Genomic DNA, 19,500 nt, shown 5'->3' with positions numbered 1-19,500 from the left:
TCATGGTGACAAAGAACAATTATTTTTCATTAAAGCAACAACAAAGTTTGTATTATAATTAATTTTTCAAACTTGCATTTACTCTGTATACTTCTATTCTGGTGTATCAAACAGTCTGTCTGTCTGTCTAATTATTCGATTTAGGCATCAACTGTTTGAATTCATAATATTTTTTATTTCCCATACTGTGAAGGGTGCCAATAATTTCAAGTTGACTGTAATTTAGCTGGAATTAAGACGTTTCTTAAAATAGGATATGTTAGTAAAGTTTGGCTGGTATGAGTCTGTTACATCGAGTAGAACAGGGATGATTTTTTGCTGAATGTGCCATTTCATGTTTTATTGACTTTAATATTTTGGTGTAATTTTACTGCAGCTGCATTACTAATGTTTCACTCTCTCTGAGGGCAGATATAGTCTAATTTCTTGCTGTTGCCAGCAATCAGTCAGAGCAGTCCATAGGAAAAAAAAACCTTTGTAAATGAATTAGCATATTAATGAGGATATTTAGTAAAAATATTTTATGTAACCTATCTTACTTTTAAGTAAGGCAGATATTCAGATGTATTTTGGGTTAGTGGACTCCAGTTTTAGACTCCTGGTTTGATTCAATCTCACCTAACTGAGTGCTCAAATGTTTTTTTTTGTTTTGTGACTGGCCTTGATACTGGAGATGGCATTCTTTAGGTGAAGTGATCCATTTAATTGAGGCTCTTTGTCTCCTTCTCCTCCTCGGATAGCACTCCGAGGAGGACTTGCTTATGTAAAGAGGGAGTTTGACGGTGAGTATAGCCTAATAGTTTGCAAGTCTCATATACAGTCTCTTATACCATATGGGAGTTTTACCAGTTCAGCAAGAAATTTGCAGCAGAGAGTGAGAAAGAAAAAGGATAAGCTGCAAATAGAGGAACGGATCAAATACAGCAGTCAATAAACTAAATGAATCATATCTAAACCTTTCTTTATGTAGCCCACATAACAAACATACACTATATAAGCTTTGAATCACACAATAGTCTAGAATATCTTCACAGTGCAATTTCCCTTCACTAAAACTAAAGGGTTTGAACATGTTTTAGTATGACAATGCTACATGACAACATGGTTTGACAAGGTTGGTCTATAAAAGCTTAAGTACCCCTGCATAGAGAACTCACCCCAAATTCAGTGAAACCCTTTTAGATGAACAGGAACACTGTGCACTAGTCTTCTTCACCTGACATCTGTGCCGGGGCTTACTGATGCTTTTGTGGAGGAATGAGCACAAAATCTCAAAGCAACGCTCCAAAATCTACTAGAAAGCCTTCTCAGGAGAATGGAGATTATTATAACAGTACGGACAGGATTACAAATATGGAATTGGATAATCAAAAAGCACACATGCTTATGGTAGTCAAGTATCCACAAAATGTTTGCCATGAATTGTAGATTGGAATATAGAACACTGCACACCTACCCTAACCTAACGCAACAGCTCTCCAACTCAAAACTTGTTTTTTTTTCTGACTGCTCATGAATATTCAGACACTGACACCAAATGAATTCATATTGATTACTTGATGAGTACTGCTTCTAAGATAAACTTTCATAGGCCACTGTGGTGCAGAATATAAAGTAGAAGAAGAGGAAATATTGGTGCATGAGACCGAAATTATGATTCAGTACCTTAAGAAAAGGATACCACTGAAAAGCTGTTTTAATATATCATGTTCTGATTTTCTCACTGACTGGTACAAGAATTAGGCCGACTTATGGAAAGTGGTAAAAAGAAATTTGCTTAATTTTTTAGTATAATCAAAACTGAAAAAAATTATGGAAATAGGAATCCACAGTGAATTAGCTTTCAGAATAATTCCAGCATTTTAAATATTTTTTATTATATGCTATTTTTTCTTTGTTGTTTGTTCTTTTTATGTTCTGCCATCGACAGTTAATTTGGCTTTTAGTTTTACAACCAGACAACCGGCAGTGAATTATTCATAAAACTGTCAAAATACACAATGCGGCCATTCCTTTATACAACATAGTGTAATATTAATGGTACTTGAGCCTGGGGATGAGTACAGGGCTGAGATGAGGAAGGAGCACAGAGCAGAGACAGGGAAGTGAGAAAATCGAGAGGTGTAAGAAGCTTGTCAGCACTTATCGAAAACGCTTGTTAGAAGTTATAAAAACTAAAGGGCGCTCCACAAGGCACTGAAGCTGGGGGTTGAATAATACTGCACATGCTCATGTGTTGCATGACAAAGTTAAGTCAACTTCTGTTGTCAAAATAACTCAAATATGTATTAATAAATATTGTTTGTTATTTCACGAGTTTTTTCTTTTTTCATTTATTTTCATTAGCTTTCATCAACATCACTGTCTATTGAGGTGAGGGGGTTGAATATTTCTGATTGCAAGTGTATATATATATATATATATATATTCTGTATATGTGTGTGTGTGTGTGTGTGTGTGTGTGTGTGTGTGTGTGTGTGTGTGTATATATATATATATATATATATATATATATATATATATATATATATATATATATATATATATATATATATATATATATATATATATCAATCACAGCCAAAGGCTTGAGTTTGACTTGTCCACAATACAGTATATCTCTGCTTAATAGAAAAAAAAGCAAATATTTTGCTAGGATGTAGAATTTTTCATATACCTACTACCTACCACTATAAAGTACATTGTTTTAATGGGTATTAACTACAGTAATGTAAAGTTAGATGTGTGTTTTATATAATTTAAATGTCTTCCATGAGTAACAAAATGTGGACAAAAAAGGTAGAAAATCACAGGCCTAAGTCAGGTGAGGGCTCAGGAAAGCTTAGTACTCCATTGCCATGCAAAATAAAGATTTCATGCACCTCAATTAATCTATCAATCAAGCTATTGTGGTCCAAGTGAAAGTCTCTGTCTCATTTTCCTCCACTGACAAGTCAATATTTGGTAAAATGGTTTGGTCTCCTGCATTTTCAAGGTCTTTTGTGGCTTATAACATATTTTCTGATTTGTGTGGCATCTTTGTCTATTAGTTATTTTCATATGTGTGTTTCATGTGTGTGTGTTTCATGTGTGTGTGTTTCGTGTGTGTGTGTGTGTGTTTCTGTGTGTGTGTGTGTGTTTCTGTGTGTGTGTGTGTGTGTGTGTGTGTGTGTGTGTGTGTGTGTGTGTGTGTGTGTGTGTGTGTGTTTCTGTGTGGACATTTTTTAATAGCTCATCCCACATATGCAAGCATTGATTATTGTACTCAAAGTACCATGTACATGTGAGTATGTGTGATCAATTCAAAGTGCAGCTGATTAAAACACAATATCTACTTCATCTACTTTATACTAGGATCTACTTCATAAAAGTGTGTGTTACCCATGCTGTGTGTTTGCCTGTACATATTTGCGTTCTTTAAACTGTGGGATGCAGCTGTTTTGCTCCAGCTGATGATGAGCCTCTTCCACTCACAGCTTTAATGAACATACAGATGCATTGACTACAGACTTCTCATTATTCACTCACACAGCATGGCTGATTTCACTTACTCCCTTATTCACACATACACACACTCACACACACATGCACACACACACACACACACACACACACACACACACACACACACACACACACACACACACACACACACACACACACACACACACACACACACACACACACACCACAGCTATCTGTCCTCGCATCTGAGTACATGTTGTAATATGGTATTTCAATTACTTATTAATTGCACAAATTTTGCTTAGTTTTTAGTACAAAATGTATTTTAGTGTGTGATAAAGTTTACTTTTGCTTTCAGCAGGTTTTTGACATGAGTAAGTGGTAAAAAAAAAATAGAATAATGAAAAGTACAGAGTGGGAAAGATAAAACTGTATCACGTTTTCTCTAAGTCACACTCTCTCATGTCTGCCAGCCTTCTCTCTTTTACACACACACACACACACACACACACACACACACACACACACACACACACACACACACACACACACACATACATACATTCCTTATCTGCTTCTGGTCACTTTGCAAGATGTACAGGACTATCAGATGCAGCAGGAGTGTGCCTATAGAAGCTTCAGCATTTTGCTCTCATGCATCCAGGCACTTGTGCTGACTCGATCTCTTAGCCATGCTGACGTGATTGGGCCAGTCGTACACGATTAGAGCGCCTGACTACACACTCGGGCCAAAATACACAAAATTCAGGGGTTCCAGCATGCTAAATATAGAACTATTCTCATGCTGGGCATCCGGAACTACACTGTGTGGTTGGCATGTGTGTGTGTGTGTGTGTGTGTGTGTGTGTGTGTGTGCGTGCGTGCGTGCGTGCGTGCGTGCGTGCGTGCGTGCGTGTGTGTGTGTATCACTGTATTGTCAACAAATAATGAACAGTATGAGGTGTAAGGATCATCTCCTTTGTGGATTCGGGCTATTACACAGCTGAAGTTAAATTCCTAACACACACACACACACACACACACACACACACACACACACACACACACACACACACACACACACACACACACACAACCCACACACATTCTCAGCTATCCAGGCAAGACTCTAGAGCATAATAAAGCAGCACACTGTAAACTGTTGGACATCTCAAGGGTTTGTTTTCTTGCGGTGGGGCTTGTTGATATGAACTAGTATGAATTAACATATTGTTGTTGATGTTTAGACGTATTTTAGGGGTGTTAAGTTTCATCTATAACATCTATTTAAAAACTGAAACAAACAGAAAACCCGCATAATGTTTCAAAAAGTCTCTTTTAAACTCTTTCACTGATAAATGTCCAGGGAATAGACATAAAATGTATATGCAGTTCTCATAAAGTTATATGCTATTTATATGCAAATACAAACTACACAGTGCTTTAATTCAGTAGCTATTTTATAATATCTGCAGGGAATAGATAGAACAGTAAGCTACTGAACATCTAGAGGTTAAGTGGTTAATTTTTACATGGAACTCATGTATAAAAAAACAAATAGAACTTAATGTTAATGATGTTTTGATGAGATTCCAAGTGTTACTTGCTTCTTTCTAGTTACTTTCTTTTGGCTTCTCCCGTTAGGGGTCGCCACAGCAGATCATCCGCATGTTTGATTTGGCACGTTTCTACACTGGATGCCCTTCCTAACGCAACCCTCCCCATTTATCCGGGCTTGGGACCGGCACTAAGGGTTACTAAGTTACTAATTTGTTTGCCTAAAATACCCCTTAAAATAAACTTCAAACAGGATGGACATTTTAGAAATTTTACCTTTTTTGTTATTTTGCTCCTGATTTTAATAAAACAGTTCCATTATTTTTCCATTTTCATTCTCATGGTCAATTTCAGCAAAGCCAGTGGGGTAAAATGCCAAACATGGATGGAACCATGTCTGTGCCACAAACTTCTCTTACCACACCTTTATTATTTTTATAATTATTAGTCCAATTATTATTATAATTTTTTACTTTGCATTTTCAAATATCCTACACGTCACCGCAAAGTAACCATATACATTAAGTTGAAAATACATTTAAAATAAATACAAAAACGACATTGTCTTGCACTTTGCTTGGATACTGTCATGCAGGGTCTGCTTTCTAGTTCTTGCATATGCTGCTTTAGGTATGTAAATTATATTGTAATTCTGTTTTGTTCTTTACTACTATTTTTCTATTTTTATTTTATCTATTTTTTTTTATATTTTTATGTCATGGACCACATTTCACTATATATGGTTGGGTACGATGCAAATAAAATTACAATTTGAATACACATTTAATACGTGAAACACCATTTAAATAATCCCTGCGGTATGAATATGAGTATACAGATTAGTGAACAACATGCTTCATTCTGCTACAGTAACATTAAATTAGCTTTTGTAATTTCTGCAGTTATAGCCTAGTTTGAGATTGTCTATAATGGTGTATGGTGTCTTCTTAGAGATAAAAAGTGAACTCAAAAAAAATAAATCTACACCTCTGCATTTTTTCCTTTTGTGTTTCTTCAGTTTGCGTGCTTTACACTCAAAAGGTGGCAAGCCGGGAGTGGAGAGAGGTGAGTGTGTGTGTGTGTGTGTGTGTGTGGGTGGGTAGGGGTCTGTGTGTATAATCTAAAAGTAATTGCCTTATCACGCTTCAGATGGCAATTAAATGCTTACTGATTGCTGCACTTTTACACTGCTCTTTAAACATACATTAGAGTTCCTAAAAGAAGAAAATGCAGTAGCAGCTCACTGACTACAGCCATTCATGTTCATCCTCATGAAGTCCTCATTCGTAATGCTATGCAATTGAAATTCTTTTGTAATACAAAATGACAATGATTACATTGACTCACTAGATAAAAGCTGATAGGATTACTCAAGTGTGATACTCTCTTAATAAAATGTTCTTTACGACCATGTCATTATCAACTATTAATGTAATTCAGCCTGGGCTAAAATCTATGGTCATGAGCTGCTACTGAGAAAACTCAATAGAGAGAGACACACAAATAATTGTTATTGTGTCAAATCAAATCGTAAAATATCAAAGAAGAGCTTTAAGCAGGATCAGCTCCATTAGCATGTTGCTAGTGGTAACATGTTGCCAAAATGTGTGTCTTGTTTCATGCAGTATAGGAGAACAGAAGCCATCAGTAACACCCTGAACCCAGACTTTGTTCGAAAATTCATCGTAGATTTCTTTTTTGAAGAAAGGCAAAACCTACGCTTTGACCTGTGAGTATCAACAGTGTGCACATATGAGCTGTTTAGATATGTAACATGTCTCTAATAGTTTAGTTGTTACTGCCTGAAATTTATGAATTTAGAATTTGAGTGGAGTTGAAGAAATCCATGATAAGAGGTAGCTGTATATTTAATGTGTGGTAGATGCTGTACTTTTATTCATGTGACATTGAAATCCAATTAAATATCATTCTTTGCATTCATAAAACAAACACACACACACTCATACACACTTGCCTGTTAGGCAAAAGCTTGCATGAAGTTGTTCAAACATATAATTTGCAGGGATAAAGAAATTACATTTATGCATTATTAACTTCAGTCATCAGTCCTTATTCCATAAAGATCTCGCACACACACACACACACACACACACACACACACACACACACACACACACACACACATGCACACACATATGCACACACGTTGCACACAACACAATTCCTATTATGCATAACTAAAACAGCTCACAAATCTACAGATTTGATTTGTGTCAGTCAGAAGCACTGAGTAGTGGTTGTGTTATATATGAGTATGTATATATGATGGTTATGCATATATGATGGTGTACTTTGTAAAACATACCTTCCAACTGTAAAAATAAAACTTAGTTATACATAAGGGAATTTTGTGATTCTAGATGATTTAAAGTTTGACAAATAAAACTATCAGGCATACTGTGCAACAGGGTCTGATGGGAAAGAGTTTATTTTGATAAAAAAGCACCTCCTAAAATGTTTTGTTCCACAATGTTTAACAATACATCAGGAATTTGCATTTGAGCTGTTTATAGTTACATTTAATGTGGTAGAATGTTAAGGAATCATAGTATTTCCTGTTACTATTTGCTTTATAGCAACTATTGAGTTTCTTGTCATTTCCTGCAGATATGACCTTGACTCAAAGAGTGAAAACCTGTCCAAACATGTAAGTGATTGATAACATCTCTTTGTTATTTGTGTTGCAGTCTGGAAAAATCCATGGGATGTCACTGTGGCAAAAATGTTTTTCTTTATAACACTACCATAATCTTTTTTTTTTACCAAAATCACAACTGATTTATATATATATATATATATATATATATATATATATATATATATATATATATATATATATATATATATATATATATAAAACACTACCATATATATAGTATTCTATATAATATAGATTTATTTTACACATTAACAAATTCTATGGCAGAACAGGCAATCTGCCTGAAGAGCTCACATTGCTAATTTCCATTATATTCAGTATATTCAATTTTCAGTATCAAATATCAGTCTTTGATCAGGTTGTATAGCTATTTGCCCCAGGATGATAGAAATGAGCATTGTATGGTTTAAAATCATAAATTGGTTGTCAGAGTGTACTGTCTGTATTGAAATGCATGTAAGGAATCTTTCATCTGTAACATTTGGGCAAACAGAGCAGTATATTGTTACTTATGTTTGATAAAGTTTAACACATTTAGTAAAAAAAGGAGTTTCCTAGGTTGCTACACATGTGTTTATGAGTATCTAGTTTATTATAATATCCCTCTGGAAAATTGGGCAAAAATTGTAAAGAAATAATCTCCTTTTATCCTTGTTGCAGAAATGACAGTTAAACCACGTTTATATTGTATTTTAGCTGTTGCAGATTTTAGATGCTGCCAGTTAAAATAATGTGAGATTACTGAGCTCATATTACAAAATAAAACTTGGAAATAAATTTTCACAAATATAGTATGCACTTTAGGCAGGAACTGCAGACAGTATAGCATCTGCAGTGCGACCTGGACGACCCTCTGAACTGTTACGCCCACGCAGCTCAGGTAGACATTACGAGTTTCAGTGGAAAGGAGTCTTGTGTATAGTTGTTCTTTGAAACTTTTTTTTAAAATAACACCCTTGTGTTAATAACGGTTCTCAATAATATATGTGGTGCATTTGCAGCTATATTACAGTGTGGCCGACTCGTAAAGCCGACTCCCTTAATGCTGCTTGGTGCTATGAAAAGTGTGTCTTTGGGGAGAGCAGCTTTTTTCTCTCCTTAGTCGAGTTTAGCTCCGGGCCCAGTGCTCCGTATTAAGGGGCTGACTCAGTGGAAATAATTGCCGAGGTTTCCACATTCTGCTGTTACACATCCGCAATCAAAGGCTAATGTGAATCATCAGTTGTACAAAAGATTGAGTTAATGAAGCAGTGATCTTGAATAATTATCCAGATGAACGGAAGGCATTAGCCTCTGAGTGTCCCATGTGAGTGACAATTAATTGCAAATGCAATGAACAACTGGAGAAGTTGTGCCTGCTGGCATGTTTAATGTGTGTACTAAAGTAAGGTGAGGCAGTGGTGTAATTTACACATACACATATTTATTTATCATCTCTTTTTTTTTTTTTTTATTAATATTTACAAGCAGTGTGATTATTATATTTCAGAGCTTGAGAGTCCTGACACCAAAGTTTTTGCATGCTATAGCACATCATCACACCTAAATGTTAAGGGTAAACAATGATTGCTGTTTTGCTTAGTTTTCATATCTCTACAATTATTCAACACTTTATTATGTATTTAGGGTAAAACAACTTTTATTGTACTCCATGTATAATGGGCTATGCTCGATTATAAAAATGATGGACAGGGGAGTAATATTGGGGAGTATTTTAAATTAGGGAGATGGTAGCACAGTGGTTAAGGGATTTTGGACTTTAGATTGGAAGGTCACAGGTTAAAATTCCACCACCACCAATCTGCCACTAATAAGCCCTTGAGCAAGGCCCTTAACCCTCCCCTGCTCAGTTGTAGGTCGCTCTGGATAAGGGCCTCTGCCAAATGCTGTTAAATGTACATTAAATTTAATGTACAAAAATATTAATTTAATTAAAAAAATTATATACAGTAAGGCCACCGGGTTAAGGCCACACCCACTTTGTGTTTAAATCCACATAGAGATACAAATATTTGGAGCAAAAAAAAAGAAAAATACATGTTATTTTTTGTCTGTAAACTCATGGACACAATCTTATGATAAGTTTGTGTGTGTGTGTGTGTGTGTGTGTGTGTGTGTGTGTGTGTGTGTGTGTGTGTGTGTGTGTGTGTGTGTGTGTGTGTGTGTGTGTGTGTGTGTGTGTGTGAGAGATTAGGATTTCCTGGGCCAGATGTACTGTACGCTTGGAGAGGTGGTTGGTTCTCCAGGTAGTCGTATGGAGAGATCACTGATGTGAGTAATGCTTTTGAACTTTCACCCTTTTCACTTCACTGCATATCACTATCTTACAGGGGGTCTTTGCCATTTCAGTGTTACTTGCTGACCACTACATTTAAATATCAATATACTGTTTGTACATTGAGTTTGTTTTTGTGTTTATAAATGCATGCTTGTTTTATTAGTGTATGGATCGTGTACACATCGGTGCTTTAGTGAATATTTCATGTGCTTGAGTGTGTGTATGTAAATAATAGGCCCAGTGTACAGGGATATGTCTAGGCACCACTAAATAATGATGTATGAATGTACCTCTTTGTAGGAGTTATATAAGCAGAGTTTCATTTACTCATTTATCTTTTCATTCATTATAACATATGCACATATGTTAATGAAAACCTTGATTTTATTTTTTATTGCAAATAGACTTCACAAAAGTGTGTCATTGCTTTACATAATCTCCATTCCATTTATTGCCCATGCTATAGCATTTATAAAGTGTCTATTTTCCTTGAGAAACAATTCAATTGCATGGTCTAAGCTGACTCGTCTATGGGTCTATGGGTCTATGGGTCTCATAGTTTAAGTGAAGAGAAAATCCAATACTACCATATCTAAGATGGTAACTTGGAACCACTTATGACTGGAAAAATCTTTTGTTTTAATACTTTTGTCCATAAATTGCATGAATGATTTTTTTCCTAAAGGTTTTAATATGTATTTTGTCTACCAGATACCGGAATATTATGCTTTTCTGAAGACTTGCATTCCCTTTTTTTCCCTCAGTAATACATCACATTATAAACTAACCCTTACAGAATACACTGCAATGTGTAGGCTCATTATTAAAAATAAGCCACACAGGCTAATCACACTCTATAAACATTTGTACCACAACAACTAAAATCAAAAGGAAACAACACCGCTTTTATTTATTTCTTCTCTGTGTCTCTTGCTGACTCTCTTTTCTCAAGAGGAAAAACAGAGTGTATGTAGGTGTATGTGTGTGGTAATTTAGGAGAGTGGTCATCTCGGTGCACCAAAGGGCCTAGTGCTCATTCAAACCAGATTACAGACTTGCTTTATTTATTCATTGATTTCTGGCTACACTCTAGTCCATCATCCGATGATACTATAGAAACCTACTTAGCAAAATTGAAACAGACACTCAAACAGGCATAGCAAAAGCAGCAGATTGTCTCCTGCTGCCTGGTGTTTACTAATTCTTTTTTTGTTAAAAATATTTTTTTCTACAGATGTTAAATATATACCTGGGGCCAAAAGTTGGCCTAGTAAGTTTAGTAGACACTCATAAACCCCCAATGTTGCATTAAATGTCCTGTTTAATAAATTTTTATGACTAATTAAAAATCTGTCTCAGATAAATGTGTTCTTTCTGATAATATTTTAGATTTTTTTTTATTTTGCCTGTTAACTGCAGGATCTTATTGGAGCTGTGTTTTGGGTGTATGATGCAAACTGAAATCATACAAGCCTCCTTACTACAACAGTTCAAAATAATTGCAAAAATTGGTTAGAATTGACAAAGCAGATGCCTGTTTGTATAAGTCTGTCATTTTTATGCACATGTATATTTATTGCCATGAATGGTGTATACAGCTGTTTAAAGAATTTATTAAATGAAATAGTTCACAATGTTGTAACATTGCCAGAACACTGCATGACACAATCTATCATTTATGTTATAGTGGCATCCCTGGTAAAAACTGTGGGACCATCATTGTTAAAGCAGAGGAACTTGGAAATTGTCGGGTAAGTAATATTTATTGTATTTGCACTCCTAATGTTCCGTCTTATCCACATTTCTGTTAGACAGTCTTCACAGCTGTTATATACTTTCTCTGTACTTTGTCTTCTCCATAAAATATTTCTGTTGAATAATTTATATACAATATGCTCATAACTCATGTATGCGCACACACACACACACACACACACACACATACACACACACACACACACACACACACACACACACACGTGTGCACGCTTAAGGCTCACTTTGCAACTGTTAATTTTTTTATTTTTAATTTTTTTTTTAGGAATCAGTATTACTGCAATTTTGTGGAAACAATCTAGATAAGAAGGACTTTTTCGGCAAGTCAGACCCATTTCTTGTCTTCTACCGCAGCAATGAAGATGGAACGTGAGCGTTTTACTTATCTGAACATGGATCAAGTGTATTATATATATAATGCATTTTGGTTAAAATTTGGACCAATTAGTCATGACCACAGGAACAGTCTCATGTTTTTTTTTGGTTTTTCGGTATACACCCACTGTGCTTTTTATTAAACACACCTATACATTTACACATTAATGCAGTTATCTAACCACCCAATCATGTGGCCACAATGCAGTGCAAAATTTTCATTTTAAACATCAGAATAAAGAAGTAATGTATATTTACATTTATGGCATTATTACTTTACTATGTATTTTTCTAACAACTTTTTACTTTTACTCATTACATTTCTTACACAGTTATTTGTACTTTCTACTTCTTACATTTCCAAACCAGACTCCTTAATTTAGTTTAGACATGATCAAAATGTCTTCCTCTCATTGTGCTCAATTTGTCTTGTCATTATGCGGCTTTTACAACCTTCCACTGGTGTATCATTTCCTGGCTATCATGCACCAAAGACATAGGCTAGCCTACGAAGCTAACAACTAGCAAAGCATAATATATAATATATAGTATATAAGTATCCGTACTTCTACTTGAGTGAAGGATGTGTGTGCTTTTGCCATTTCTGCTTCCCCTGAGAGAAGATGGGACCAGTCGAGCAGTGATAGTGTGCGTTTTGCTAGTGTGCCTATTGGGCTGGTTTGAGTATTTTATGAACTGCTAATCTCTAGGATTTACACAGAATGGTATGAAACATTTACATCATGCACATTTCAAACCAGGTAATTTTTTTTAAGTATTTCTAATTTCTGTTCCTGACAGGAGCTGATTTAGCCTTGTAGCCCCTCCAGTTCAAGAGTTGATGTTTTGTGCATGCTGATGCTTTTCTGCTCAGCACAATTTTTAAAGAGCACTTTCAGTTGTTTTGAGTAATTTGAGTTAGTCTGTCCTTCCAGGCAGCTGAAACCAAGTTGACCATTTTCCTTCAACGCTCTCATCAACAAGATGCTTCCATCCACAGAACAGTCACTTTTACTTACAGATTGTTGACTATAAAAATCCAAAGCAATCAGCAGTTTATAAAATACTTATTCCAGGCACCAAGTTCACATTTTTCAGATTTATTCTGATGTTCGATGCAAGAACTAACTGAAGCTTCTGACCTGTACCTGCATAATTTCATGCATTACACTGCTTCTGTATGATTGGCTGATTGAATAACTGCATAAATAAGCAGGTGTACAGGTGTTTCCATTAAAGTGGATAGTGAGTGTACTTGTTCTGGGTAAATTCTAATCTATATTTTTGTCTAATGGTTATTGTTGAACAGATACACCATTTGCCATAAGACTGAAGTGGTAAAGAACACCCTGGACCCTGTGTGGCAGGCCTTTAAAATCCCAGTTAGAGCACTGTGCAATGGAGACTATGACAGGTGAGTTCACTGATCCAAAGAAGTCTATACTTTTACTCTAAACATTGTTTGTGAATAAAGTCAAATGTTCAAATTATATAATGTAACATATACTGTAGATGTTTTTAATTGTTATCTTGTTATTTGAAATGCGGGTGCATGCTGCAATAATCCAAACATACAGGAAAAACAAAAATTATAAATACATTTTGCCATTGATATGTTGGCAGAGCTAGAACAGAGATGCAAAGAAATATGAGCTGGTAACCAAAAGGAAAATAATATACCTGGGAGTATCCTGAAGCTGTTCAGATGAGAGTAAGGATAATAGAGACAAAACTTTTAAATATATGTGGAAGATAAACCGTTATGACACAGTTATGACACCTGTTATACTAAAAATCATATTGATATAAATTACATTTTGTACTTTGACCTTTGTGAATACAAACATTTTCACTTGACTGTGTAATGACGGTGTAGGTGTTATCATTTTGGTAAATAGTTACTTAATTCTTAAAAATTCAATGAATTGTTATAAAATTCTTGCTTGTGTTGAAATGTTAAAATAATGATAGCATTTTTACACTAACAGCAGAGTGCATGGTGTTTTAGCACTGCCTTCATTGGGATGCGGAGACCTAACAGATCTTTTTTTTTTATCTTCTCACTCTGTACCTGTGGACAGATACCATATGAAAAGACAAATAAGCAAAGATTATTCACTGTTTGCAATATCATGCTTTTATAAAAAAAAAGTTTGACAATAAAACTTGCCTAAAAAGTTTTTTTGGCTTTTATAGTTATTTGATTTATTTTGCAGAGCAATAAAGATTGAGGTATATGACTGGGACAGAGATGGAGGGTGAGACATTTAATATTTGGCAGCATTTACACATTAAATTTGATGGTCAAATATATAAAAGTGAAAGTATGATGCTCTGTGATCATTTGTTTTTTGAGGCATGACTATATTGGAGAGTTCAAGACCAGTTATAGGGAACTCTCCAAAGGCCAGTCTCAGTTCAGTGTTTGGGAGGTAAGTTTTACACACACACACACACACACACACACACACACACACACACACACACACACACACACACACACACATATACCTTAAAAACATATAATGATATTAGTATTATAATGTATACTGTGGAATTGCCATGGCAGATTGAGCCTTATACAGTAATTCTAAGGCCACTGTATATTAGGACATATACATGGACATACAGCATAAGCTTTTCTTTAGGAATGCATAAGGATACATCTCTGTTTCAGGATTTCTATTTTTAGCTCTTGTCAATTACATACACAGATATAAGCTAAGAGAAAGAGAGATCTATCCAAGAAGCAGATGCATTTGAACGGCAAACAGACATAAACCAGACAAGAATATGTCATAAAAAGTGGAATCTTGTGCAATACTAATCAAAATGGGCAGCTAACAAATGTTTGGAATTGTCACAGATCAATGTTAGACTGAAAACTGAGTTAGTGAGAGGAATATGTGATTAAATATAGCTGATGAGGTTGTCATAATGCATCTTTGGAGGTTGTGTACTTCGTTATGAAATACATAGAGGTACTTTTTGTCCAGGTGAGGTGAGAAGTGTTGTTTTTTTCAGGTACTAAACATCAAGAAAAAGAAGAAGAAGAAGAAGAAATACCACAATTCAGGAAGTGTGAGTTAATTCTTGAATTAATGTTTTATGTTATAATAATATTTTTTTTATTATTATTTTAAAGTACACGTAAATGTTTAAACCAAAGACAGACTACATTGATGTTCTAACAAATGTCAATATTGGTAAAACTTCTTATTGTAGGTCCTACATTATGTCTTCATAAGCAATGCACAACATCTTTATAAACTAAGTGCCATGTGATTAAAATCATCATCACATCAACTGAAAGCGCCCAGCTATATGTGGGGGCAATGCTGTTATAGGAAAATGATCACCTGCAGTATAGTATGATGCAGATTAGTGTGACAGTGTTACTACCCTTAATATGGTTATTTTCTTATAATAATACATCCTCAAAATCCCTTTTCCCTTGCAGCAACGTGCCAGTGAAGTTAGTTTACCTCTCAATGTGAAACTCCTTACAAAATTAAATTTCTCCTTACAGAAAGACTAACAATATCACTGCTTATATTTTTTTTTTGAAGTGTGTGTAAAAAAAAAAACATCAGTATAATTCTGCAGGTGCAAAGAGCTATGCTATAACAATATTGCATTTGAATAAATAATGATTTCCAAGTGTATACCATTGCTTTTATTCATTTATTTATTTATTTAAAAAAAAAAAAAAAAAAAAAAAAAAGAATATATATACTTTGTGTATTTTTTAATATTTAAGATAATCCATCCATCCATCCATCTTCTCCCGCTTATCCGATGCCAAAGCAAAGATGCCCAGACTTCCCTCTCCCTAGACACTTCTTCCAGCTCTTCCGGGGGGACACCAAGGCGTTCCCAGGCCAGCCGGGAGACATAGTCTCTCCAGCGTGTCCTAGGTCTTCCCCGGGGTCTCCTCCCAGTGGGACGCGCCCGGAACACCTTCCCAGGAAGGCGTCCAGGAGGCATCCGGAACAGATGCCCGAGCCACCTCAGCTGACCCCTCTCGATGTGGAGGAGCAGCGGATCTACTCCAAGCTCCTCCCGAGTGACTAAGCTTCTCACCCTATCTCTAAGGGATCGCCCAGCCACCCTGCGGAGGAAGCACATTTCGGCCGCCTGTATCCGGGATCTTGTCCTTTCGGTCATGACCCAGAGCTCATGACCATAGGTGAGAGTAGGAACGTAGATTGACCGGTAAATAGAAAGTTTCGCCTTGCGGCTCAGCTCCTTCTTCACCACGACAGACCGGTACATCGACCGCATTACTGCAGAAGCTGCACCGATCCGTCTGTCAATCTCCCGTTCCACCCTTCCCTCACTCGTGAACAAAACCCCAAGATACTTAAACTCCTCCACTTGCGGCAGGAACTCCCCACCAACCTGAAGTGGGCCTTAATTATTTAAGATAATTTAATCTCAAAATACTGTGTATTTTGAAAACATTTTCAAATATTGTGGTATATTGGCTATTTTTTAGGTTAATTCATGAAGCTGTTTATGAATGAAGTATGCATTGCTTATTGGATGTGTAATGGTGTGTTTAAGGGCTGTAAATAGGAAGTGTTACCAAACTTTAATCTCAACAGGTGACTCTGCTGTCATGCCTCATAGATGTTGAAGTCACCTTTCTGGACTACATTAAAGGAGGGTGAGCAATAGATTATACACACTTGGGGTTCCACTGTGCATTTGTGTGTGTGCGTGTGTATGCAAGTTTGTGTGCATGATACATTTTAACCTTCTGTTCTACTTTTAATGTGTTTACCTAATCGATGTCTTTGATTCTGTAGCTGTCAATCACTTTGAGCCAAGGAGAGCTATTTTTATTTTGCTCTTGTTCTCTCCTTCCTATCATGTCAGAAGGCTTGCACTGATAAAAGGCTTTGCTACATTAGAGATGCCATAACAACCCATACTAAAAATAGCATGAGCTATTTATAGCACAGGACCTGCTTCTTAAGCAAACACTAGAAGAATTTGATTTGCATAAATTATTTTTAGTATATAGCATTTACTGTGGCTGACATACCTCATTAAATTTAACAGTGAAATGCAGTGTTTTGTTTAGCGAAATGGTCTAGAGTTTTAAATATCTTTAGAAAGTGCACATAGTGCACGTTTATGCCAATTAGCTGTTATCAAGAACAAAGGTTCTCATGCAGCCTGTCACTTTGTATTCTTTTGCAGTACTCAGATTAATTTCACAGTGGCAATCGATTTTACCGCATCAAATGGTAAGCTTATCTTTCCAGAAGATTATTCTATAATTAAATGCTTTCATGTGATGATTCCATGTTATCAGAGTCTCTCATAGGCTTGGTCTTCTCTCTGTGTTTGTTCAGTGACTCCATGCAAACTGAGACAAACTTCTCAACCTTCTCTTTCTCAATTCACGTCAAACCATTTTCATAAAACTCACTAATTCTTATTAAGTCAACACATAATGTTAATGCTTGATTGGATTCAAAGTAACAGACATGAGATCTGATCATGTATCTACTCTGATACATCACCCACACATACTGTAAGACCATTCACATGAGTAAATCAGGGATATTTAATCAATCCTCATTATCTAAAGTGCCAAAGACTAAATTAATTGCTCTTTTTCCCTTTTTGAGCAGGAAACCCATCCCAGCCCACCTCTCTTCACTACATGAACCCATACCAGCTCAATGCCTATGCCATGGCTCTGAGGGCTGTGGGTGAGATTATTCAAGACTATGACAGTGATAAGATGTTTCCTGCACTGGGGTTTGGAGCAAAGCTTCCTCCTGATGGCAGGGTATCACACGAGTTTGCTTTGGTGAGCAAATCTTTGAGTATAATATCTACAAAGGGTTACTAGTTTCTTTAATTATCTTAAAGAAATTAAAGATTGTTTTTTGAATTATGAAAACAGTATAATATTGTTGCAAAAAGCATTCATTCAGGATAGTAAAATTATAATGAAAATTATAATGAATGGACATTTGGTGCCACCCAGATGACATTGAGTTCCCCTTTTGAGTCTAGCATCTCTCAAGGTTTGTTCCTTACCGTCAAGTAATTTTTGCTTCTCTCTGTTACCACTTGGTATAAACTTATAATAGACAAACTTATTGACACATAAATTCAATGTGTCTTCATAATGCTTTTGTCACTGTGAAGCTGCTTTGGGACAATTTCCATTGTTAAAAGCTCTATAGAACTAAAATGAAACTAAATTGAATTGAATTTAATTGAATTAAATTTAATTTAATTGAAACATCCCAGAGAACAAGCATGTAATGAGTAAGTGCTTACACCTGCATACAGTTAAGAAATTAATATTATTTACATGCTATTTCTGCTACAATCAGTGTTTTTCACCTGTGAGAGTAAAAAGATTAAAACAACAGAAACCTTTGACTGTGGTTTTTCATTTTCTAGTAATTATTTCAATACATAGATGCATTGTTGTTGTTGATATTGATGGTGAATTGGGGTAAGGGCTCCAGGGCTATCTTCCTCACTCCCAGGTTATTCACTGTAAATCCATATGTAACCACATGTTCATAACCAGCTTTTTCTCTGTGATTTATTGTCTGCATGATTGTCCATAGTATTTATAGAATTTAAAAGATACTTTACTTCTCTCAAAAGCTATTTAGTACAATAGATCATTCTTTCACACTCTTTAGTTTTTTATCACTCACAGATGCAATCACACAAAGGTAGAGTTCGCCTTTTGCCTATAAAGCATCATATAGCATAATAAATTTCATGGTGTGAGTTTCAATCCTAAATCTTGACGTCCTACTCTGAGTCTGGACCTTGAAGGTGTGTAGACCTATAGTTAAATTAATGACTAACTTATTTTCATTTTTTTCCCCCATCTTTTTTTATTACTGTTTCCTGATTTTGTTAATGTTCATCAAAAGTGGAAAAGTAATAGTAGGAAATACCTTAATTAAGTGATTAAAAAATAAATGTAAATTTTATTGGGGTTGAGATTTTATTTTAGAGCATTGCCTTCTCTGTACCCACTCAACAGTCTACATACTGTGTATAGGTACTAAATTCCATACAGTAGTCTGTATCAATCTATATTCTATATGGGTCCTGAACAGATGCCATGCCTACGGCCCACAGCTGCCTACTGTTTGCTAATGCAGCTTTCTTCAGCAGAGCATTGCACACTAGCATCATATGGTCTTCGCTGAGCATTAGGATTTTTTAGATTTATTTAAGTAAACAGCTGCGATTTAGCAATGTTTCAGTCAGGCTAGCAAATGGGGAGCAATACAATTATTTTTGTTTTATCTGGCATTGCTCACACAACCTTGATGAGTGCTTTATTGTGTCTGTTTTTTCTTATATATATATA

General features: G+C 35.6%; 1 protein-coding gene across 2 annotated transcripts in view; it reads left to right on the top strand.

Annotated features, from left to right (window-relative positions):
- The window catches only part of cpne8 (copine VIII), a 37,061-nt gene that overhangs the window by 10,596 nt on the left and 6,965 nt on the right, over window positions 1–19,500 (top strand). The window contains exons 3-15 of one of the 2 annotated variants that reach the window (XM_083546683.1): window positions 6,041–6,087; window positions 6,648–6,751; window positions 7,651–7,690; window positions 9,897–9,973; window positions 11,668–11,731; window positions 12,022–12,125; window positions 13,441–13,545; window positions 14,348–14,389; window positions 14,488–14,563; window positions 15,156–15,212; window positions 16,739–16,800; window positions 17,340–17,386; window positions 17,777–17,958. In XM_083546683.1, the coding sequence (XP_083402809.1) occupies window positions 6,041–6,087; window positions 6,648–6,751; window positions 7,651–7,690; window positions 9,897–9,973; window positions 11,668–11,731; window positions 12,022–12,125; window positions 13,441–13,545; window positions 14,348–14,389; window positions 14,488–14,563; window positions 15,156–15,212; window positions 16,739–16,800; window positions 17,340–17,386; window positions 17,777–17,958 (1,007 nt within the window). Of the gene's footprint in view, window positions 1–6,040; window positions 6,088–6,647; window positions 6,752–7,650; window positions 7,691–9,896; window positions 9,974–11,667; window positions 11,732–12,021; window positions 12,126–13,440; window positions 13,546–14,347; window positions 14,390–14,487; window positions 14,564–15,155; window positions 15,213–15,409; window positions 15,501–16,738; window positions 16,801–17,339; window positions 17,387–17,776; window positions 17,959–19,500 lie in introns of those variants that run through there. The other variant, XM_083546684.1, reaches the window with a different exon arrangement.

Source organism: Silurus aristotelis (assembly GCF_946808225.1).
Source record: "Silurus aristotelis genome assembly, chromosome: 7".
Classification (NCBI taxonomy): Eukaryota; Metazoa; Chordata; class Actinopteri; order Siluriformes; family Siluridae; genus Silurus; species Silurus aristotelis.
The sequence above is the reverse complement of the archived record's forward strand: the minus strand, read 5'-3'. Positions and strand labels throughout refer to the sequence as shown.